Genomic DNA, 25,000 nt, shown 5'->3' on the forward strand with positions numbered 1-25,000 from the left:
CTTCCCTTTCAATATTCCCACAGATGTAAACATGATTTATCAGTAGACAGTTTGCCAAGAAATTGATAATAGGGCTTAACTTTACCTCTCGTTGACCATGATGAATTAGTGAGTGATTTTTCACGATTGTCGAGAAATCGTTTTAAGATATTGTCTGGATTCGAATGTCTTCAGAATGTGTAATGAACAATTTTTTCTGTCTGGATTAATAATTGCATTCTTATTATGGACAAATTTTGGGTTAAAAGCAATGATTCTTATGACGACCACCTCTTCATTTTTTATGCCGTATCAGTGTTGAAGGAGGGTTTTGCCCTTAAAGCTTGCTGTGTATTGCAGTAAACACCTAACACCTTCTTAGGTAAAAGACATATAAATCGCTTTAACTGAAAAGGATGGCGAGAACTGGTTAAAAGCAAACAGGGAAACACCGATCCTGTAGAAGGAATTGAAGAAAGGACATTACACTCCCTCGTAACCCCAAGACATACAAAGGTTGTCAAACCCGGGGTTCCCTTTAACTGATTTTTTTGTAGGTTTCTAGGTTTACGTTGCTACATAAAGTGCCGAACAGGTTCCTTGTTTAAGCCGGGAACGCGAATGTGCAACTTGTTCGCTTTCACTTTCCCGTATCAAGCGTTTAAAAAAGCAGTCAGGTATAAAATTTTATTAATTTAAGTAACTCTGCATGGAACCTCGCATGCTTGGAAATATTACGGGGGCGGGGTTTCCATTTCTTGTCTTGTCATTTCCGTCAAGCATCCGGATCTGTTCCTTTATCTCAGTGCACGTTGCAAAACTCTCGGAGCAATGAAATACAGGCTCAATAACAACAAATTTCTTCTCAAGGAAGACAATTTTCTGTTTAGGTAAAAATAACAATAATAATGGTAATTGAAATACTCTACATGTATCTCTGACGTGCATTGTCGTTACGGTTAGAAGCTTTTCACTCAGCCGGATGACTAAAAATTCCTCTTATTCTGCTGACTGGAACGAAATAGTCGAAAAAAGGTATTGCCGAATACGTTTCTTACGTTTTGAAATGGAAAATGCGGGCTTTCATCCCCTTCACACCTGAATTTTCAGTCTTTTATTTCATTTGGGTAGGTTGGCACATTTTTAAAAGACGACTTACGAATTTGCTATTGATCATGAATGCGAAAGCACGTAAAGAGAGTCAAGGATGAGTTGGTTTCAAAAGCATGTGGTTGATTGCTTTATTAGCTTTTATTCTCTATTGACGCTAACAGCATGCAATCCACATTTCCAAGGTCACGTCCAGGTTGCCTTCAGAGCAGGGGCCGGTTCGTGACCTTGTAGGTCAGTCGGTAGAGCAGCGGTGATCTAGCCCGAAGGTCGTGGGTTTAATTCCCACCTTAGTCAAAATTTTTCTCTCTCCTTGTGTGGGTTCCATTTCCATCAGTAGGGCTAACGCTCACGTGGTTCTTATGGGGTAGATACTTAGCACTTCACATTAGACTCTCATCAGTTAAGGTTTTTCAAGTATAAGTGCTACACGGCCAACTTTTGAAAACGTAATCCCTCCTTTTCAAAAAAGTGCCTCCTATGCAGGATAACGTCAAGGATATCGTTTGATTTATACTGTTGAAAACTTTGTCCAAAGATGAGTAACATTCAGAGGATAAATAATTAGATAAATGAAGGACATGGGCGTACAGATATCTGCTAAGGCAGTAAATAAATGAATCAATAAATATATAAAATAGGAAGGTAAAAGACTGAGTTTTCAAAGCTTAATGTAAAATGTGATCAACGATAGAACCTGTTTATCGTGAAGTACAATCATTCGGTGTTCTTGCAAGATTTCACTCGTCGATTTTCGAGGCGTTGCAACAAGCATCACTGCAACCTGGAATGCACCCACAGTTAGATCTGTTAGGAGCAACAGGAATGGTACGTTGGCCATTGGGATTGTAACTTTCAACCAACGTTCCAAAGTCAAGTTTCAACCAACGTTTAGACAACGTTGAATTTTAACTTTCTAAGCTACATTCAAATTTCTCTATTTCTTCAAACCATTTTGCATCACTGAAACTATGTCTGATACCTGCTGATGTGAGCAAGATGAAATCTTAGGAATGCTATTGATTTCACTTAGTCAAGACAGTTGTATTTTGTTTAATCAAAGTTTTTACTTTCATAGTTATCTTTAATATCTAAAATTAATACCACTTGATTTCTAGGCTATTAACTAAAAAAAATAAATACACAAATAATTTATACAGACTTTGCTAAGAAACTTAAGTTACGAAGCCCGTGTTATCATCTACGTAACTTTCGTAATTTTAATATCGTTATTATTATTATTGAATGAAATGAATGTATATTTGAACTGAGGATAGAGACGAATTGTCCAGCTAACGGCGAGAAGAAATTGTCTCATTCGTCTATATAGAGCGAGTTTCAATCGAGTGTCGTAAAACCAAAACCAAAGTAATTACTTTGGCCAATCAAAAAGTACGGATACAATCCAATAAACCAATCAAAACTCGAAGTAATAACACGTAGCCAACTCAAAGCGCGGGAAAATGTGCACGCGCGAGGCACGATTGGTTTTGGTTTCACTTCTGATTGGTTGAAAAAGTGGCGCGAGAACTTTGAACCAATCACTGAGTGAGGTAATGCAAAACCAAAGCAATTAGCTAATTACTTTCGACACTCAATTGAAAACCTCTCTATCCGCACTTCAAATATACATTCATTTCATTTATAGAGTCCTTCACGGAAACAAATTAGCAGAACAAATTGACCTGGTCTTCGTTGTGTGGCTTCACAGCTCAGTTGGAAGAGCATGGCACTGGTGTCGCGGGGGTCGTGGGTTCGAATCCCGTTGCAAACACTTGAATTGTTCAGGTTTCTATTCTTGGATTTCACATGACGTCACGGCCGCCATGTTGGTGTCCTCAAACAATGAAATGGCGGCCATGTTGGTGTCGCAATCCGATCCTCCGGGAATTGAAAGCTATTATTATGCTAACGTCTTCTTTTGTTTTCGTTGAAAAACATGGCTGTTGATCACGTGAGTGAAAACCAACAATTGGAGCCAATTGCTTAAATTGTCCAGCGGTTATTACTGGGTTGCCGTATGGCAATCCCAGTCAGAAAATGGGTAGATTATTATTACTTTTTTTATTTTCCGTGTCGGTGAAAGTCTTGCCTGTCACTTCCCTGGTAAGTGGTGTCTTTGTGCATAGAGCCCTCTGCGCGTATTTTCTTAGGATCGAGAGGGTAGTGGAAATGCGTAGATTTCTCTGGTGGACACAGGAGAATCATTAACTTAGCCTGCAATGGCGTCGAAAGTCATGTAATGCGAATGGCGTTTTAGTGGATCTTTGAATAAAATATACCCTTATGAAGCTCAATAATGGAAAGTCAGTTGGATAAACTAGGCAGGCGGTGAAAACCAACACCTGGAATCTCAAAAGCGACGAGTAATGGACTTTGACAACAATCTATCGCCCGTCGAGCCGAAATCAAAGTGAGCTGTATTTCTAAAATAATATTTAACCAAGTGTGCTGTTATGTAGAACACTAAAACCAAATGGAAAATTCTCTGGTAACTTATGGGTTCAACGAAGACAGAGAACGATTGAACGAATCGAACACCTTACGTGGGTCTGTGATCAACTCTGCACAGTCTTCAGGTAAAAAAAAATAATTGGAAATGTAACAGCCAAGAATTATTTGAAAGAAAGCTTGTCGTGTATTTTGTGCTTCATTATTCAAGGAAAGGGTTCTTCATGGAAACGGTTTGATCCTGAAATTTAGTTTGTTGCAATATTGCGAATATTTGACACGATTGAGTTTCTTCTCTTCACCCACGTAATGAAATAGAAGGGGTTTTTGCCTCTAATAGCAAATATGTTGTTTGTTTCAAAAAATTGTTTGCTGAAAAGGTGGCCTTTATGAATTCATCATGTTTTATGATATGCGAGCTTAACTGGATAGTTTTTTATGGCAATAGTAAAGCATTTTCTTGTCAAAATGAGGTTAGCGTCTTCTGGTGTGTTAACTGAATTAAATCGTGAGTTTGTATTTGCCGTCTGCCGCGTAACCTTGATTTCCACTCTCAAAATTACCTCCAGAACCTACTTTTTGCGTAAAATAAGCTTTTAGAGTGATGTTCTTGTTTTGTACCTTGCTGAGTTCGCATTTGTTAGCGTTCATAGTATTTTCGGTCCGATGCTTCTGTTTCATGAGGAGGATATTGTTTTGGTCTCCCATCCAAACACTAACCCCGCTGAACAGGGCGTAACTTCAGTGAACTTTGGTATTACAAAGCTGTCATATGCTCAGAGGGCACGCTTGTGGTGAAAAGAAGTTGTGAGGGAACTCGAAAATTATCAACATGTCAGCCCAGAAGCCAATGTTTCTCGCTTCTCTTTTATTTGTTATTCTTCAGAGACCGGAATGCTGTAGTTCAATACCACACAATTCAATGCCTTCTGATTTTCTGTAACACGTACCACAGGCAACCCAGTGTATGCTTCACGGAAGCATCTCGTTATTATTATGATTATCATCATGACTGATCACCGTCGTCGATATCATCATCTAATTCTTATTATTTCTTTCTTTGTCTTTTCATAGTGACAACCTTTGTGACAGCTAGTCCTTCGGAGGGTAGGTGTACGCACTGTTTGAGATTCAGTTTACTTTAGCCATTTGCCGTTGTTTACCCTGTTCCCTAGTGACTTTTGTATCTCGTGGTATTCTTGTACACTTTTTGTACAGAGGAAACGATAGGTTTTGAGCCCTTCTAATTAAGGGGCATACCTTCTTTTTTCCAAAAAGGTGATATAAGACTGGTTGATGGCGGTGCTTTCAATCAGGGGCGAATAGAAATCTACTCCAATAACACGTGGTGGAAATTCTGTTCTGGTCAATTTCATGGTCAAGCCTTCCAGACAGCTTGTCGTCAACTCAATCTGGGCGGACCGTCAAGGGAATTCCATAAATCTGAGTTTGGCGATGGCAATTTGACTTACATCAGCACCCATTTCGACTGTGATTGGATAGAAAGCTCCCTTCTCGATTGCCAAAAACCGTGGCATGGATATTGCAGCGCTAATAACACAGTGGGAGTTGTTTGCGGGGAAATGGCTTATGCAGGTAAACTTGGTAGAAGTAATTTAAAGTTATCAGATAAATTCAGTTTTAACATCTGTTGCCTGCGCCACCGCTGATGACATAGGTGAACCAAAACCTCTCATTTTCCGCAGAAATATTTTGTTAAAATATAATTAATTTAAAGAACAGTGGCGGCACATTGAGGCAGTTGTCAGTAGGCAAGACTCCTTACCCCGAAGATGAAACCAGAATACGCTCTGGCCATCTGTTCCCGAGTGAATTGTGTGCGACTTACCCAGTGTGAAAAACAAATCGTGGTTTACAATTTCAGTTTTCTTTAAAAAATGAAGTACTTAGAAGCGTAAAGATCACTTCCACCTCTTGTGCTTGCCAGACTTCTAGCGTGCTTAATAAGTACGTAAATAGTCAAATTTGGAAATGCGCATGCGTTTGCGAAAAGAGGCTAACGGTAGCCTGCTGCTTGCAACAAAGTATAAAAATTCGCTTAATATTCTAACTTCTATTTTAACTGACGTTTGCCGTTCGTCGTAAACACCATGCTAGATCATTGTAATAGTAAATAGGGAACACATTGTTGACTTTTAAACGAGCTGAGCGCTTAATTAATTCAAACACAGTTCGAAACTTCATGGGACTAACACGAATTACGTCGTTATTCCTCCTTTGCTTTGGGGGAAATAAGACTTCTTGAAACTGCAAAAAATTTTTGCTCCCAAGAAACGTAACTGTCTCGAATTCTCCCAACTCCCCCTCGTGTTTAGATGAGGCTATGGAAACATGGAAAACGTGCTCTATTGCTTAGATGTAAAAATTATGGTGAATGAGTAAGAAAAGTTAATGTCAGACTGATCTCTTTCTCGGTCCTACGGTTCAGGCCATGTTCACCGATGCCAGGGCAAACTAGTACTACGGACTCGTCTTCTGCTGCAAAGTTGCGGAATTTTAAGACCTCTATATGTAGCATAATATTGAAATCACTTATTAACTAACATAGGTGAAAGAGACAACATAAGACACAAGCTACGACACGTTCCCTGTTACGTTACGCGGAAATGTACTAAAATGCAATGCAGAAGAACAGTCCGTTACCACTCTGTTTGCAAATTGAGCCTGTTGTTTTGTGACGTCCTCGCTTTCTGTTGTGACGTAATCGGTGGAATAAAAGGAAAAGCACAAATACTGGCTGAAAATAATTTTTACGTGTCTTTCACTTTAAGTGATTGCCGCCACGCATGCGCAGGTGGTAAAAAGAATGTGTTTAGTTAATTCCGTTTTTTGTTCTTCCGCCAGGATGAGAATGAGAAAAACATTGTGGCCTTATCTCTGTATTGCTTTGTTCTCTCCGGTTTTCAGCGTGTGGTAGGCACAAAACAGACATATCGGGTCATTTGGAGTTTACAAGAGGCCCCAAGCCACATGAAGTTCAGTGTGAATGGACCATAGTCAGTCAGTTGGCAGATCACATTCTTCTTAATTTTCCATACTATGAAGCTGAGTATTACTGTGGGTAAGGAATTTCTTTCTTCGTTTTTGAGATTTCCCCTTTTTGCTGCCGCAGTGGGTGATCATGAAGCGAAAGAACGAGGCAGCTCTCTAATCGGGAGAAGCATTTTCCTTCAAAATGCAAGGGATTGCGGTGAAATCCGCAAGGATCGGAATTGTGGTTATGCGCGGTAAGATCTTGTACACAGAAGATTAGTTAAAGTTCATCTCTTTTCTTTCGCTTTCACTGGGCTGATGCAACGCAGAAAGGACAGAGACCTCTGCTGGCAGGGAATTAGAACAGAAGCTTGCGGCCTGCTCTTTTTTTTACCTTTAGTCTTCTGGTTCATTTTCGCTTCTGTGATGCTTTTTTTATCCGTTTATAAGTCACACGAAAAGAAGAATTAATTACCACAGGCATTCGCGCTGAAACTTCAAGTGTGATTAATAGATTCCCTTTTACTTTCTTCAAGCTTTCTGGGTTTCGTATTTTACTAGTAACCACATCAGTGTCCTCTCAGGTGACTATTTTAGGTTGTAGCGTTTCCTTGGAAACGATGCGTAGTTATTTTTAACACAACTTACCTTTTTAAATCAAACACGGATTGCACTTACTTACGATTAAGAGTCTACTCAAGGGCAAAGTATATACTGCAGTTTCAATCAGGTACATGAATCATAGTAATCGGCGCTTATTAATTAAAACCATCTCAAGAAGTGCATGCTCGTATCCTCTCCACAATGCGGAAAAGTTTGCGGGTTCACGTTGTGTAAAACCCATTTAAATCTCCCTTCAATTCCACGCACGAACCGTCGTTACAGTCAAACCAAGTGAAGCGTACCCCTTAAGATTGCATTAATGAAGTGATTATTTGAAACTTGAACCCGCTAGTCGTTTCAAGAATGCAATAATGAATTGATTATTCGAATATTGAACTCGCTCGCTCGATCCAAGAATACGGCTAAATTCGCTAACGGCTTCCGTTTTCGAAGAATCAATTCACTGTTGCGACTAGTAGGTTTCAAACCTACTAGTCTTTTCTAGAATGCAATACTGAATCGATTTTTCGGAAACGGAACCCGTTAGCCGTATTCTTGGATCGAACGAGCGAGTTCAATATTCGAATAATCAATTCATTATTGCATTCTTGAAACGACTAGCGGGTTCAAGTTTCAAATAATCAGTTCATTAATGCAATCTTGAGGGGTACGCTTCACTTGGTTTGACTGTAAATTACTGGAAGCATGATTGAGCATCTCCCTTCTCCTCGGGCAGCATTTCTACGATTTAGGTAAACCAGTCTAGTGCATTAAATCACTGATTAATTGATGCCTAACCATGTTCTTGTCTGAAGGTCATGATATATTTTGTGTGAAGGTGGTTTGTTTTTGTTTCACTTTCCAGCAATTAGAGCACAAACGTAATTACTTGATGCAGCAATATTTTAACAAAAATGACACGTCTTATTTCTCTTTCTGCGTTTAGAAACCCTGAAATAAGAGTCTGGACACATTATGGCAAAGATGTGATAGATAGGCACAGCTGTGAGCCCATAGAAAATGGTGCAATTCTTGAGGAAATCCCCTCATCAAACATTAGCCTTATGGTCAAGATAAGGGGAGATTTCGGTTCGCCTCCTTTCCTTGCTTCGTATGCAGCTGTTAATGGAGGGCTCCAAGCCGGTAAGTCCTGTCACTCCAAACATGTAACCTACTCTGGTAAACATGCCTCTGGCAGAAAACTGACAGGGGTGATCTTGTTCTCTCTAATGGGTGTAAAACTAGAATTGAGTGATGAAAAGAGACAAAAACAATTTGTTTTTGTTTCTTTTTTTTTTACACCCCAGTTAATTTTAACTTTAAAGATCCAAGATTTGTAGACATTTGCTGTCTCTGATTTGGTTTTGACTTTCGTTTTCAGGTTCGCTACTTAGCGGTTGGAGACCAAATATTTCAAACGTAACAGAGAGTAGCTTTGATGTCCAATGGCCACTATTGACCAATGTAACAAATCAGCCAGTTGCAGCGTACATTGTTTTCGTGAATTGGACTTCTTTATATCACTACTGGGATAATAAAATTTCTGGAAGAATTCTGCCTTCAAACGCAACCGCGGCGACTATTCATCCATTGCCTTCTTTTCAAGACTTTCAAGTTATTGTTATTGCTGTGGATGACTCGGGAAAGCCTTTCAACAGCTCCGCCGTTTTCGTGAGGACTCTTGAAGGAGGTAAATATGCTGCATTTCGTTACAAAATGCAAAAAACAAAATAATGTAATTAGCTTTTTTAGATACCATGATTATTCGAAAGCAGTTCCAAACAAGACCAATGAATTAAGTTGTCCGATATGTGACGCACCATACGAAGTTCCGGGCTCATTCCTTCGTCATAGCCAATCTGCAGGGCCAGTTGCTATTGTGCGTGCGTGATTGCCTATTTGGGAGTTAAATTATGAGGAAAGGAATGTTTCCGCAGCAACTGCCTGCAAGTAGGTGGGCTCGGTAGTTGTTTCAATACCACTGTTTTTTTTTTTTGTGCATGAAGCAATATATTTTGTTTCTACGCGGCAATGACCATTGCAGTTTAGAAAGCAATTTAAGCAGCAGCAAAGGGAGCCTGAAAAAGACTCTTGAATGGAACTCGAACCTTTGTTAGTTGGTCATTTTCGAGATCCCTTGTGATAAATGAATGATAGTAAAATATGGTTGAACTGAGGATTATAGCAACGCTAATCGAGAGGGATCATCTCCCGTTCAGAAATGGGTAGCTACCAGTTGGCTGCCGCGATAGCTCAAATTGTGGAGCAGTGCAGCCCGATCGTTTAGTCATGGGTTCGAGTCCCGTTGAAGCCTGGACTTTTGCAGACTAACTTTATATCTGCTTAAGTTTTTCTCTCAACTTCGATGATTATTCTAGCCTGCAGGATTATTTAAACACACGGAGTAAATCGATGGTTGCTTCGTTGTGTTTTGGCCGCGAGTGAAATCCCGCCTGCCATATTTGTTGCAATTTTTGAATGCCGCAACTTTTGTCACCTTTGATAATCAACCAAGGAGAGAGAGGGTTGTAATTTGACCCTTGTGAAAACAATAAAAAGCCATCCACTTCAGGAGGGAATCTGGACACGCTAACAAAACCTTTTTTTAGCGCAATGATTTGAACATCAATATCCGAACGATCATGTAAAAGCTGCGAAAGACAAATCGGCAATGCAATGGAATTGTACCAGTTTGTTTCGGCGAAGCTTCGTGGAAAGAGCACCGTGGAAACAAAGCAAAACCAGGAAGTGCAAACCAGAAGAACTAGGAAGTGTATGTTCGATGGCACTACTGTTTATGTCAATAATCTTGAACCTGTTTCGGAAAAACTGGAGAACTGGGGAAAATTTGATATTTCAAGATACAAACTTTCGGGAAATATTTGGGCTGGCCACTACGTTCGGAAGTAAGCGAGGTGCTGAGTTCCAAGTTTTCCTTGATTCTACAAAATAACAAACGCTATTTCTCCTGGGACATGGATATGAGATATATTTGATCCAGAAAAGATGACCTCATACACTATCTTGATTCAAGAGAGGATGATTTGATTGGCAGGTTATCTTCTCTTCTCCAATCCAAATTAACCGTGCGCAGGTGGACGTACTATTCAAAATATCCAGGAATTGTAGCAGGCGGAATTTAAAAAATTCTAGCGGCCGCATGCCAGTCGCGGCCCAACGGCACGGCCAAAACCATCGCACTCGCGCGTGTTTAAATAATCCTGCGATAAAATATCCCGCCAGCTACCCAGGCTATGATTATTCTTATTTGGAGTTGTCACAATGTATTTCACTGTCATACGACTTCTTAACCTTCATGCAAAACAGCAACTAGTATCACAAAACGAGATGATTGAATACCCAGTTAAAAAAACAAAAAACAAAAACTGTCGCGGTCATCCCTCACCAGAACCTACAATAGTTTTCAAAGTTTCGCTCTGGAATTCTAAATTCTCCGGCCCTTTAATGGATCCATACTTACTTGGGTAAAAACTGCAGCGCCACTAAAAAAGGTTTTCCCAATTATTGCTGCAGTATGTAACCCCCTTGTTACTTTTGTCCTTTGTCTACGTCTCTCCTAATAGTTCCTAGCGAGGCCCCTTGGATTGAGAAATACAACTTATCATTGAATGGCAGTGTGCAACTCTATTGGGAACCGATTTCAGAGAAACATAGAAGCGGTATCATTGTGGGCTACAGTATCTTTTATGAAAGACTTTGTGAAAATCCTTCTTGGAATTCCGGAGTGGTTAATGTCAGCGCTCCACGTAAAAATTACACACTGAACGAACTACTTCCAGGATTTGGATACCGAATTAGAATCGCTGCATTCACTTCAAGAGGAATCGGTCCGCAAAGCTCTGATAAACATGTCTGGACAAGTAAGTGAAACTGTTAATTCAGATTGATTACTCGTTCGATGTTGGCCCGCGGGAAAGACTCGCATATCAAAGTGGCGGGGATGCTCATCTTCTCGCCGCGAGGGCTGTAAATTTCGGATTTTGGTATCACTTAGGGTGTTCTGAAGAAAACCTCTTCATATGTAGCCTTGAAGATCTCAGAAAGGATTACACGCGAAAAGAACATTTTATATGGTTTCTTTTTGCGGTTAAAAGAAAAGCCTGTGCCACACCCAGATTGATATCCTTTACGGGTTTAATTCGAAACACTCCCGCCCTTCATATGCAATGTCCCTCTCCAGGATGCTGGTACATTTAACATTATAAATGGTCAAGTTGTGAGTTTTCAGGGGAGGACTGTGAGGATGGCAAAAAAAAGTAAACAAAGTCAGAGGGAAGGGCTAACGCTTAACACTTCTTTACGCAGCCGGTCAACTTTCAATTCCATTGTCGAAAAATCTGCCATTAAAAACGAAGTGAAAACCTGCAGTGTGCATGTCGATCGTTGAGGGAATGTATGAAAAACTGAATAACGAACAAAAATGAGTGAAGAATGAAATGATAAGTAAGAAATCTGGCCTTTTGCTTGCATTTAGGCTGTGCTGGACAGGGTATGTTGACAGAATCTAATGGCACAATACTCACACCTGACTACCCCTGTCAATATGGAGGAATACAGCGCTGCCAATGGCATATTAGACCGAATGATTCAACTGGCGCAATCTGGATTCAATTTTCTGATTTTCGTCTGCATTATGACTGGAGTTATCATCAGTGTTGGTGAGTAAATGCCGAAAAGTGTGGAGTGAGTTAATCACACATAAGAATGGCAAAAACTCTTGACTCAGTTTTAAGAATTTATTAATTATTTTTAAGTTCCCTTTTTTTACATAGATATACTATTAAGTCCGTAAATATGCGTTCATTTTATGCTCATTGCATATGATTGATTAATTTTATTATAGTTGTTTAAGTTAATTATAGTGTTTTTCATTGCACCTTTTTATTCTATTTTAGATCTACGTCTATGAGCTGCGCAGTTGATCATTTTGTTACGGAAACTACGCAGTTATTATTATTATTAGTATTATTATTACTATTTTTATCAAATGATTACATGAATTATATTTAGGTGCTTTTTAATTGGCTAAAATAAATTTACGCTAGTTTTTCAAGCTTAGGATTTCGATTTGTCCATCACCCTGCAAACACGTGCACGTGCTGTGATTGGTCATAGTCACAACTTCATTGTTTTTGGTGGTAAGACACTCGAACATTTTATTGAACATTAGTTCATCAACTCTTTTGGTAAGTGGATAATTAATGGGACAACTTTCTTGAAATGTGTGGGAGGCGCGGTGGCCTCATGGTTAGTTCACTCGACTCCGGAGCGAGTGGTCCAGGTGCATAAATGGGTACCGGCGAATTTAATGCTCGGGGTATCCCTGAGATCGACTAGCACCCTATCCAGTGGGGAGTAGAAATACTCCTAAGTCGCTTCATGCTATGGAAACCGGCAATAAGCTCCGGCATATTGGGCCACTTGGCTCGTAAAAAGACTTTACCTTTTACCTTTCTTGAAATGTCTGAATATATATAATATTTTTTATAGGTCTAACGATTTTGTAAGTATCTCAACAAAAGAAAGTAAGCACGGTACCTTGCTGTGCGGACACCTTGGAGACGTTTCACTCCTTATTCCAGACAGTCAAGTCTACATCAGGTTTTTTACAAGAGGATCATATGAGTGGGGTCGAGGTGATGGATTCAAAGCGTGGTATTTTGGCTTAAATGACAAGCCAACAGGTAATTTGATGCTTCAAGATCATCTCTGTGATTACCGTAAATTCTAGATCCAATCGTCTTTTCTCTATATTCGACCGAGGTACTTTCGGGGAGTGGCTTAGATTAACAAAGAACAGTTTTCACCACGAAGATGAAAATTAACACTATATTCAAGCTTGGTCATTTCATGATGAATAGAGATTGTTCCTAGCTTAACACCAATGACAATTTTTTCCAACAGTCATTGCTTATACACTGTTCCATGCCATCCATTCACCCAATCAGTGTTGAGATCATGCTGAAAAATTCAGTAACATCACCTAAACCGCGGTTTAAAGATCTTTTACAATTATAAGCTGCTCTTATTTCTGGCTGCGCCATAGTCCGCTTGGAAACGCCTCATAAGGACCAGCAGTAAAAAAGAATCGAAGGTGAATGTTATGCTGATTTTAACATTTCTCATTGCCTTTTACAGAAATACACTTGTCCCAATGGCTTCTCTCCGTCAACAGAACTAATACATCAGCAGACCTGTCTTGGTCAGTGTTTCCGCTTGGTATCTCCGTAGATCATTTCGCTGTGAAGTACACGGAAGTTAAGACAGGTGTTTCCGTTTATCTTCCACTGGAAGGAGGTTATGAAAGATTCTATCATTTAGAACGACACCTTAGGCCAGACCGTGTCTTCGTGGTTGAGATTATCGCCGTTACAGAAAGCGGCAATGATAGTTATTCGAGTACAAACGTCTCTATAACTACACCAGAAGGAGGTAAGCATTAGAAGTCATCTCATTGCAGATACCAGAAGTTTTTTTACCGGTACTCCATTTGCCATTCTGCTTCACGTCTTATTTTTTGTGAAGTATTGCAGTGAAAGAATAATGCACTGCTGCCGGGTTGCCTCTAAATTGTCTGATCACGACAAAGAGCCAATTTTCTCAAATGAAGGGCATTGCTAAGGAAGTCGTGAGTATGAGTTAACTCATTCTTAGCAGTTAAAACATTAAAAATGTGCTTTGGCATCGATAAAAACCAACCTCGAACAAATTGATTCAGTGACGTTCGTCCCGGTCGGCGAAATCTCGCTGGCGAACAATGGCACAAAGTGTAGGGCAGCAACACTTTTTCATGACCAACCATGGAAACACATTTCTGGACAAAGCACATTAATGCAGAAATTCGACACTTCAACGTGCGGATGGGCGTGTAACCTGTAGATTTCACTAGAAAAGGGAAAGGTACTCTACGGTCTACTTGTCCATTACGTACGCAATCTCCAAACCCACGGGCAATAACTCTTTGAAACCTATCCTAGCTAACCACGCTAAGTGATTTAATGACTGACACATATTGTGACCTTCATTTCATTCGTATACCGCTAGATTAGAGTTTCATATCGCTTACATGGCCTGTGTACCATTCTGTTTGCATTTAGCTCCAGGTCTTGCACCCGAAAATGTGCGCGTGAAAAATGCCGATACTCCTGGCAGCATCATAATAGAGTGGGATGCACTTTCCGAGGAAGTTACAAACGGTCTTCTGCGAGGCTACACAGTGTACTACAGGGACAAACACTACCACGTACCTTACCATTATCATTATTATCACGAGTACTTGGGACAGAGTGTCAACACAAGCGCGTCGATAACCAAAGTTATTTTGAAAAATCTGGATAGTGGAAAGGAATACGAAGTATCAGTGGCAGGGTTTACTCTGTTTATGGGACCTCGTTCGGAGTGGCAGCGGATTATCGTTGGTAAATAAAACTATTTCTTTTTATAATTTATGTTAATTCTGACAGCCAGTCATATCAATGTGTTTATTGCAGTCCTTGGAATCAACGAAAAGCATTTTTTCCAAACGGGTCAAATGATTATATTTATTTACAGAGATCTTAATATATATATATATATATTTTTTTTTTTTGATAAAAATACGGCCACTTCAATTCCCTACTTTTCAGATTTTTAGAAGACGAGTTCCTGCTATTTCTTGAATCGAATAATACCTGCATAACGACGGACAACTAGAGATTAATGATATCCTTACCCTTCAGAAACCATTGAAATGTACAAGGAAAACATGATCACATTTCCTCTCTTTCGCATTCAAACTTGCAGGTTGTGGAGGTAGCGTCAATGAGCTGTTTGGGCAGGCTAAACTTGTAATGTACGACTGGGGAGAAATCCACTGCTCCTGGAATATAAGCAATCCTGGCTTAATAAACCCGGTATTGCTGATCTCAGTGCAGATGGTTGACTTTAGATCCTGCGGGTAAATATCATGTACCGTTAAATCACCATAAACAAAAACTAAAAATGTGAATTTGTTGACAACTGTCTTGTGCTAAAAGTCACAGGAAATCCGTCTGAAGGTTAGCTAATGTCTGACTCAGTGATATAAATAATTATGTCAACAGAATAGACAATCCTAGTTATACTTCGACTAAGCTGACTAAGTTTTACAAACTCAGTTCCTCTTCAATCTATCTTTATATTGCTTCATTTTCCGAACTCCATTCACACTAACGCGACCTAAGTCTGCAAAGGTTTTTATTGCTAAAATAGTGTGGTACTGCCAGTTCCAAGGCTGAGAAACACGTTCCATAACGTAGGTACCCTCTTCGTTATTACAAAAAGTTTGCTGTACTTAAACCAAGAATGTGGCACGATACGCGAAGTAAATAAGAATCCTTTAAGCATGCTCTCCACCCTCCAAATTCCACTCATACTCTTCCCTCCCAGACTCACAAAAAATTGTGCGCTCATATGCCATTAATATCTATTTCAGCGAATATGCTAGATTTTTCTCAAGTAATGGCTCAGAACTATTTGGTTACAATGGATGCGAAAAGCAATATTATTACTATGACCACCGAGTTATTGGTGAATTGGTGGAGGTACCGTTTGGTGACTCAAGCTTTTTGACCACCAAAGTCAAAATGTATCATGAAGGGAGCATCCTGAGATCTGAATTTGCCATCTTGGAAGCAGGAAAAGGCCTTGACTCTGGTAAGCTTTAGAACAAAAGAGTGTCGTTACAGGGATAGGCGGGAACAATTCCACTGTTCTGGCGGACGAGAAAAAAGCTAAACCTTTGAACGTTAAAACTCGGTATTTTGAAACGGAGAAGAGAGTGTTGAAATCCAGGAATTTTAAATAAATTGAAATGACATTAACATTAACTTTAACGCTTTTTGCTGATTCCTCCTCAGGATCCTCTCGCTGGTTTTCATCGTTTGCCTGAATTTCAATATGAGGGTCTGGGAGGGGGAGTTTCTTTTTACTGCAAGTGAATAATCTGAATCAAGATTGTCAAGTCAGCCATTTAAATATTTTCACAAAAACATGATAACTTAAACTTATGGGCAGAGAGAAACTAGAGCAAGGATGGAAAAAAATATTGGTGTTCAACAACGTTTTCATGATTGGAAAAGAAATTTTCAACTGCTCACTTGTAAGCCCAAGGGGAATCCTTTCATTTATAATCTTAACTGAAAATAAAGAAGTTATGATTTAAATGATATAGCTTAACCATTTGCTATAGTATTAATTCTGCAAAGTACGCGAAAAATGACGATATACCCTCTTAACTGATTTATTTCACCTCATTGCAGCTTTAGATTATTCGAGTTCTTGGAGCATCACTGGACAGACCGCTAGTTCAAAAAGTGTGACTATTGATTGGAGTGGTTTGCCAAATCTGAACACTGCGTTTTTCATAATATCTTTAAACCAAACTATGCCCCCAATTCCGCCATACGATTACTATGGCCACTACAATTACTATAGACCAAGAGTGTTTCTTCATATGGTTCATTCAAATTATACCTCTGCTGAAGTAAAAGGTCTCCCAGTGTATTCAGAGTTCACAGCGACTGTTTATCTGGTGGACACAGCACACGACATCTCTAAAAGTCAAACTGTTCAAGTTGAAACTGCTGAGGGTTGTAAGTATTCATTTATTGAATTAACTTTAATGAATAACACACTGAAAATAGATCAAAGATAAATTTGTCGAATGATGAAACCCTTATGAATAAAGTAACATGAATCAGTCCAATTTTCCACCTTTAGTCGCATGACTGGCAATTTCGATCGTAATTTTTTAGCTGAAGCTGTACAAATGGGGGCAGGAGATGTATTTGCTGGCTGGAAGAAGAAGTATTGAAATAAAAGTTGCTGGGAAAACGATTGTTGTTGTTGCGAGTCATTTGAACCTGTCCCTCCCCCCCTCCCCCCCCCCCACTGTAGGTTAAATCCGAAGCCTTTTGCCACGCCCATTTTGGAGTTTGTTGTACGATGCAGTCAATTGTTGTTTTTATGCTTGCTGGTTCTGAAACTTCCGCCCTGCCCTGCTGGCAAAAAAAAAATCTGGTCTGATTCTGTTGGGAGTGCGGAACAGATAAAAATTTCCCAGCAGGTAGAGAAAATTGCTCCAAAAAGGCTAATTTTGTTTTATGTTATGGCCAAGATATATTTTGCTGATTTTGAAAAAAAAATGGCACGTTGGCTGCCCCGGAAATTTCAGAATTAAAAATATGTTGTTTTACTTAGCCACAGGCAAATTTCTGTCAAATGCCGATGAAGGCCGAGATTTTCATAGTTACGAGTTCCCTCCGATTGTCAGCGCATGAAAATTGTCGGTTCTTGTTTGGAATACGGCTTGCTGTTTCTAGGCAAAATGGGATTTTTGGATCCCTTAAGCCTGGTTTTCACCAGCGACGCAAGCACATGTGCAAGCATAAGAGCACTTATTTCACCGTGAAAACGCATCAGGTTTTTTTCGTAACATTGGTTTGATATGATCTCTCATGTCCATAGAAGTGCATCCAGGAAACGAGGAAACTTTGACTTTTGCAGATCTCGAGATTTTCCGTCCCTGGAGGGTTTTTAAGATAGAATCACCAAGCATAAGCACAACCACAAGTACAAGGATTAGTTTTTTCCTTTTCCTTGTTCTTTCGCCTATGCTTACGTCCGCTTGCGTCGTGTGAAAAGGAAATGCGGCATAAACACAAGGAAATTTGTTACGCCTGGCCAATTAAAACACTCGTTCCAGATTCCCCGCGTCTGAACATTTCAACAAAATTACGGAGGCCGTAGTTGATTTTGATACTTATGTCGACGTTCGTTTTTAGTAGCATAAGCTACTTATGCCTGTGCTTGTGTCGTTAGTGAAAACCAGGCTTTACCTTTTTGATGCGTACCGACGTTTGCGGAGCTTTCTTTTAACAGATTGAAACTCTGGTCTTTTCGAGGTGCTTGAAAGCATAAACCCAGAAAAGTGTTATTATTTATGCAGGCTGTAGCATTGTCATAGTGAGCGGCCTTGAGCACATTTCATTTTATGTTGTCTTTTAGATCCTACTCATCCTCCGAGGAATTTTCATTATGAGGTTGTCTCACCCGATTCTGCGAAGCTCACATGGGAAAGCATCCCCGAAGAACATCGCAATGGCCTAGTTATTGGTTACACGATATGGTACCGTGCTGGTTGCGAACACTCGTACGAATCCCCGGAAGTCCGAATAAACGTCAGTTCATCCGTAACCAGCTACACCATCAATAGTCTTCTTCCAGGCAAAAAGTACGATCTGCGCATTGCTGGATTCACTGCAGCAGGGATTGGACATTATGAAAAAAGACATTTTTTTACAAGTTAGTTTGTTTAATATTCCCAGAAATGCGTGGAATAGTATGCACGCTGATTTTGATTTAAGCGCCATGAGCATCACTTGTACTCAGAAAAACAGTCCCTCTATGAATACTACTTCTCGAGCAGAAAATTGAAATATTTACGATGAGCCGAACCTAAAAATAGCCCTAACGCAAAATCTCACCCAATTGGTTTCTATAGGAAGTTGACGGAATTAAAAAGTGGGTCTCTCTCAGTGCTGTCCCGAGTTAAGCGTGCCTCGCGCAAAGTGTGTCTCTGGACATTAACTAATGTGCTTTTATTGCAGTTCTTGTTTCGGAAACTGCATCTTCAAGAATAACAATAACTAAGCTGTTACATGTATTTGCGAAAAAAACGTGTTTTTCCAAATGCTATAGGGAGAGAAAATGATCGTGCTTGATAGCAAGGGCTCAAAACCAAGAATTCGAAATGAAGTGAACACGAGGTCGAGGGAAATAACAAATATATTTCGAACAAGCCGTTTTGGGAATGACAAGCTCGGGCTAACAGGCTAATGACCTGCGGTTAATTTAGTTAATCCTTCCCTTTCAAGGTTGTGTTGGACAAGTCATCTTGACAGACACCAGTGGCACAATTCAAAGTCCTGGCTACCCATGCAGATACGGTGGAATTCAGGAGTGCAGTTGGTCTATCAGACCAACGGAACCAACTTCATCCATATGGATCTTTTTCCGGGAATTTAGCCTGTCATTTCATAATTATGAATTCTCTTACTGTAGGTAAGGCCGACAAAAGAAAGTAATGACTTTCACCGAATATTGTTTGCCAATCCTAGTGATTTGGCGTTTAGTACCAGCACATCAGGTGATATGAGTGATGTCTCTAGCTTTTGTAAATGCGTAACGTTATGTAACTTAGTGTAGATAGTACTTAGCAACATTTCAATATAATACTTAATAAAATTAAATGCACAAATAATGCTATTGATTCAGGAGATGCTGTTTTCCTATTGTAGTGATTTGTAACTGTTCTTTTTCGGGCGACATTTCAAGTTATTCACGTGATAAGTCATCCTCATTAGTACCTCCATTATTCATTGTTTATCTCGATGTTTTTTTAGCTCAAATGACAGAGTTGGAATTAAAGAAGGACCAAACCAAAATGAAGTCTTTTTCTGTGACCATATGGATGAAGTCTACGTTCTCGTTCGAGGCAACGAAGTCGATGTCAGTTTCATTGCAAACAAACACTGGGAGGGCCAAGGGTTTGAAGCGTGGTATGTCGCCGAGCAAAACGATTTCCCTGGTAGGTGTTTAAATTAAAATAAGGTCATACCCAAAAGGGATCAACTTTCTCTAGCTGAAAACGCGGCAGCTACTAAAAGGATCCTCCAGGCCTGTTAAAATGTTCGGAGAGTACGCCCGCGCCCACCTTTTCGAAGCCCGCAGAAATGTTGTGCGTTTTCAACCTATTTTACCTATCTTACCTACATGTCTTTAACACAATCTACCAAAATGGTTGATCAGAATAGGGCACGGGGGAGGGGAGAAGGGGGCAGTTGTTGGGGTCTAGCTTGCGCCTCTCGCGATGGGCTCCAAGTACACTTGCGATCTCCTTTCACTAGGCATCCCCGACATCCCTCCCAGAAGTTTCATTCTTCTTGTGCCGCTTCTTTATTTATAGAATGAAACTCAGTTACATTTTCTTTTATGAAATAAGCCTTGAGAGGAATATTAGTTTTCTTCACCTGATGATCATTGCCATTTGTGTCATAACAGAAACTCCGTTACCTTACTGGACGATGTCTTACGGTGATTTAGAATCTTCTTCTGTTCAAATATACTGGGACGAATTGCCAGTGAACATGGACTCGGTCGAAAATATGGCAATAATGATTACAGAACCAAGCAGAGATCTGTTTGTGTTTGTCGGAGTGGACAAATGGCAGAGAAACATCCATATCACAAGGCTATCTCCAAATCGGGTGTATGTATTCAAGGTGGTGGCATTTACGAGTCAGAACGCAAGTAATATCACTTATTCGAGCCAGAATCTTACCGTGAGGACTCAACCAGGAGGTAAGTTGTTTGTTTGCTTCATAATTGTTGAAATGTTTCGTCGACATTGTTGCTGTTATTTATATTGTCTAACCAGACTCCTACATTACTTGCACATGTACTTATTGCTGTAGACCAGTAACAGCTAATATAGGGTACATCGTGTGCAACGCCCAATCAAGGGTATCGAGCATTGAGAGCTTTGATTTAATATTATCAATGATAGGAAGTTTTCAACTGAAACAAGAATTGAGGCGTTTTCTTTTCAAGTTGAAGGAATCACGCTGGCTTCTATAACCAGAGTGTTTATACCATCTACTGACGGTACACAAATCACTTGACTGAAGATGACTTCCGCTCAGGTTGTCGAAAAGTCAGTCGATGACGTCCTAAACATACTACTAGGGACTACACTCACCTGAACGATGGTACTTTTTATGATTATGTTATCTGAAAATATCGTTTGGTATCATCTATTCAGGGGTAAATCTTACTGATTGGTTTGCTGTAGAATTATGTATGCATGCATTCTGACTGTTTTTTTTTTGTTTATTAACAAAACAAGCCGTTTGTTTTTCTTTAAGCTCCTGGATGCCCTCCTCCAAATATTCGGTTAGAGACAGTCCAATCAACGAATCTCTTGGTTCGATGGGATCCTCTTCCTCAGGAATGCGACAATGGAGAGCTCTTAGGATACAAGGTGTATTACCGGCAAAGGCATTATTGGGGTGATGAGTATCACGTGACGGCTGGTCCCTCAGAAACGCAAGTGATTATACGCGATCTATATCCGCTGGCAGAGTACGAGGTCTGGATCTCAGCTTTTACTTTCGAAGAAGGTCCGAAATCGCATTGGCAATCATTAGTGATAGGTACGTGTTGTTAAATGTTTAAATGTGTTTTCTTTGTCGGATGTCGATTTTGTTAGTTGTTAGGATTGGTTGGCCGGCGTTGGAAGCGTGGAAATTTAGTTTTCTCAATAAAGTTGATAAAATTAATTTTACAAAAGTGTGGAGATTGAAAAAATATACAGCGTTAGCAGTTCGTCAGAACGAATTAAGGGGATTGTTGGTTATCAAAGGTTTTTACATCCTATAGTGAAGCAACGCCATCGGTGGGAGCATAGTCACGAGAAAAAAAAAAGAAGAAGAATAAACTGGAGCAAAGAGATGCGTTCATTGATTCCGTGAAGATAAAGGGTACCAATTTGTACCTACATGTATTCCAGTAAACCTCTATTTTTTTGTTAGCCTTTAAAATATTGTTTTGTTCCTGATAACGTTGGTGAAAAAATTACAGTTATGTGTTATATCCTCAATTTTGTTTGAATTTTCAAAATTTTGAAAATACGCGCCTCTTTGGTTTACCGCCGCGTCAGCCGGGGAAAGAGATTTTCGCACAGAGCAACTGAAGAAAATATGCCTGATAAGCGTGTTGTTGCGAATTTCCTGCAACATTCAGCTCGACTGTTTCATTTTCTCTTAGCTCCTTTTTACGTAATTTTAACCAGCCTTCACCAACCATCGGCTCATCAGCATAAGCCAGGTCATAGCTATCCAGACTTCGTTCGCCATATTACTTGATGTCACCGGCGTCATTTGCAAAGTCCCAAATCATCAGCATATTAAAATATTCTTCGATTTCGTACTCCGGGAGAGAACAAATATCCCGCAGAGTCCTCGGACTCGATGGAATTATCCGAATCTGTATTGCTTGATGACATGTTTTGCTGCTTTTAATTTATTTCTGTTCCTGAAGGTCAAATTAAAGAGATTTTAAGACCAGAAACTTCAGATAAACTCCAGTTGATCGCACGAGCTTCGACTCAGGTTCACTAAAAAGCGAAGCCTGGCTTGCCCAGATGACGTTACAAATTAGGTTTCAGACCTCCTTTCAAACTACCGTAAACCAGAACATCACAACATCAAACCTTCACAGATTTGCAGGTGATTTGATGCATTTACTTTACGTTTTTTTTAATCTTCACCAAATTGAATATTCACTCTTTTTCAAAAAAAAAAAAAAAAAGATGACATTTGGGGTTAGGGGCACTTAAAATTAATCATACATAGTTCGTGATAACGCATTGTGTTTAAAGCTTAAGTCAAAAAACACATGCCCGGATATCTAAGAGAGAAAATTGACATCATTTGAGAAGACGGCTAGGAATTATGTTATTTTTTTTTAGGTTGTGGAGGTACTTTTAATCAGTCATTTGGAAGCGTGAACATAGCAAAGTTAGACTGGAACGATCAATTTTGCTCCTGGGAAATAAACAACGTGGGCTTGACAAATGCTGTTCTGCTGATTTCTGTTCAAGATTTGCGATTGTATTACTGCGGGTAAGACTAGCTGTATCCGCCATTACATCCGATGTAGTCCCGAAAGCGAGATTAATTAAACAACCATCGTCACAACACTAGGAAGGTTTCACCTTTACATGGTGCTTATTAACCAGGTATTTAAATGAAAGAGAGGTTGGGTTAGACCTTGATTTCATCCAAATCTCATTGGGGCCTGTATCACTTCACCTCGCGATTTGTTACCCATTCCAGGTCTATCGGGTTTTTTACTTGACATTTTTTCGATTTAACGAGAGAAATGTAAACTTCCACAGTTAATTGCTGCCCATGGTAAGGGCCAATCAATAGCAGGGGTTATACATTCAATAGTAATTATTTTACATTGATCATGCATTAATTTCGTACACCTTTTCTCCCTATATCCTTGTCTCTGCTTTGTTGTCACGTTTCGGTTTAAGCTAGAATCAACTGCAGCTGCAACTTTCTCGGATATCTTTTTGTTATCGTTTTAGACATTTTTACCGAACCCTTTGGTTATACCCTTCCCTTTTATGATACTACACTCTATTGCTCCCAGTTTGAGAGACGGCTTTGTTTCGGTCAGCCTCACTATAAGCGCAAAACTTACCATTATAATTTGCCCATTAGACAAAGCCTGTGAATCAAGGGAAAGGCTAAAAGAGGACATTCAATTGGCCTCTAATAAAGACTATTCTTATTAATTTCTAGCCACGAATATGTTCGAGTTTTCTCCGATGATCAGGAATTCGCAAATTTCCAAGAATGCTCACATTTGCAGGGTGAATTGGTAGTAGCACCCTTCGGACATTCCAACAGCATTACCAGCGAGATCCGTATTCAACATCAGGGAAGCTTCATGAGGACTCAATTTATTGTATTGAAAGGGGGTCTTGATTCAGGTTTGTGGGAGTGAATAAGTTTTAACAAATAACTCTTAAATTCTGAATCACACATTCACCATACCCTTTCAGTTGGTTTAAATGAAAAACTACCCAAACTATTTTGTTTAACGGCTTTACAGCTACAAGTGACATAAAGGACGAATAAAGAGGTTAACAGCATGACACAGAATTTGTAATAACAAGTTCATGACCAGAAAACACTGACCGTAATTTTAACATCGCCATTTGGGATCGAGAAGCGTTCATTTTACGTCTTTTGAGTTCTTTGCCATGGGCAATTGACCCCTTTAGCTTCTCGTTTTGTTTTGTAGAAGCTAAAGAGGTCAATTGAGTTTCATCTAAGTTGGATCGTCAATTGAAGAAAAATGTTTTTTCTAACCTTAAGATATGATATGTCAGAGTGCCTTTACATACCTTTTGAAAAATAATTGTGAATTAGTAATCTATCGCCAGAAGAAAGTGCGCTCAGCCCTTGATGCTATTCTAAAATGTAGCCTTTCATTTTCCGTTTCCGGTTTTAACTTGAGTGTCAAAATGAAAATGCGCATGTGCGCCATTTCTTTCCAATTTGCTTTCAATTTGTTTATAGCTGTTTCTCCGCCGACATCCTGGGATATCACGTTATCGAACAAGACTGCATCAAGTCTCACAATAGATTGGAGTTGGGTCCCTGTTGACTTGGTTGCTTCATTCTTCATAATATCTCTGAATCAGACACCAAGGGCAGTTTCTCAAGATGGCAATCCAAATGAACCAATGAACTTTCTGAGCATAGCGGCCAACTCATCGCAGACATTTGAGATCGTGCGTGGACTACCTGCGTTTTCAGAGTTCTTAGCCACTGTCTTTCTTGTGGATATCAATAATGATATTTATAAAAGCAACACACTCGTTGTAGAGACAGAAGAAAGTGGTAAGTTAGTGTTCGATTTCAATCTTAACTGTGTGAAAAAATTCTGCATGCATAGCAGCCTTTCAAATTTCTCATCTGTAATTAGTTCTTATTAACCGACCTAGCTCGGTTAATAAGATGTTTATTATATGGCCAAACAAGAACAATTTAATTCGTTTAATGTAACCGGTTTGTACTAACTGACATTTTGCTTGCGAACGGCGATGAGTGGCGATGAGCTGAACTTAATTCTGTCAAAGTTTGCTCGTCATCCTCTCTTTTGTCATCATGCTGTTTGGCACTTCCATAAATAAATATTGGTAGAAGAAAATGCTCAATATTTTTGCATTTTAGTTTGCATCTTT

General features: G+C 39.6%; 1 protein-coding gene across 1 annotated transcript in view; it reads left to right on the forward strand.

The window, feature by feature from the left end:
• LOC138025506 (uncharacterized) overlaps positions 1-25,000 on the forward strand; it is a 29,246-nt gene that overhangs the window by 728 nt on the left and 3,518 nt on the right. Inside the window, exons 2-22 of the mRNA XM_068872708.1 lie at positions 4,615-4,647; positions 4,819-5,136; positions 6,469-6,622; positions 8,084-8,280; positions 8,519-8,827; positions 10,722-11,018; positions 11,633-11,816; positions 12,649-12,842; positions 13,297-13,590; positions 14,256-14,576; positions 14,941-15,094; positions 15,611-15,831; positions 16,437-16,769; positions 18,184-18,480; positions 19,053-19,239; positions 19,581-19,765; positions 20,239-20,538; positions 21,102-21,389; positions 22,706-22,859; positions 23,550-23,740; positions 24,333-24,656. Of these exons, the coding sequence (XP_068728809.1) occupies positions 4,615-4,647; positions 4,819-5,136; positions 6,469-6,622; positions 8,084-8,280; positions 8,519-8,827; positions 10,722-11,018; positions 11,633-11,816; positions 12,649-12,842; positions 13,297-13,590; positions 14,256-14,576; positions 14,941-15,094; positions 15,611-15,831; positions 16,437-16,769; positions 18,184-18,480; positions 19,053-19,239; positions 19,581-19,765; positions 20,239-20,538; positions 21,102-21,389; positions 22,706-22,859; positions 23,550-23,740; positions 24,333-24,656 (4,935 nt within the window). The remainder of the gene's footprint in view (positions 1-4,614; positions 4,648-4,818; positions 5,137-6,468; positions 6,623-8,083; positions 8,281-8,518; positions 8,828-10,721; positions 11,019-11,632; positions 11,817-12,648; positions 12,843-13,296; positions 13,591-14,255; positions 14,577-14,940; positions 15,095-15,610; positions 15,832-16,436; positions 16,770-18,183; positions 18,481-19,052; positions 19,240-19,580; positions 19,766-20,238; positions 20,539-21,101; positions 21,390-22,705; positions 22,860-23,549; positions 23,741-24,332; positions 24,657-25,000) is intronic.

Source organism: Montipora capricornis, chromosome 12, assembly GCF_036669925.1.
Source record: "Montipora capricornis isolate CH-2021 chromosome 12, ASM3666992v2, whole genome shotgun sequence".
In the NCBI taxonomy this organism is placed as follows: domain Eukaryota; kingdom Metazoa; phylum Cnidaria; class Anthozoa; order Scleractinia; family Acroporidae; genus Montipora; species Montipora capricornis.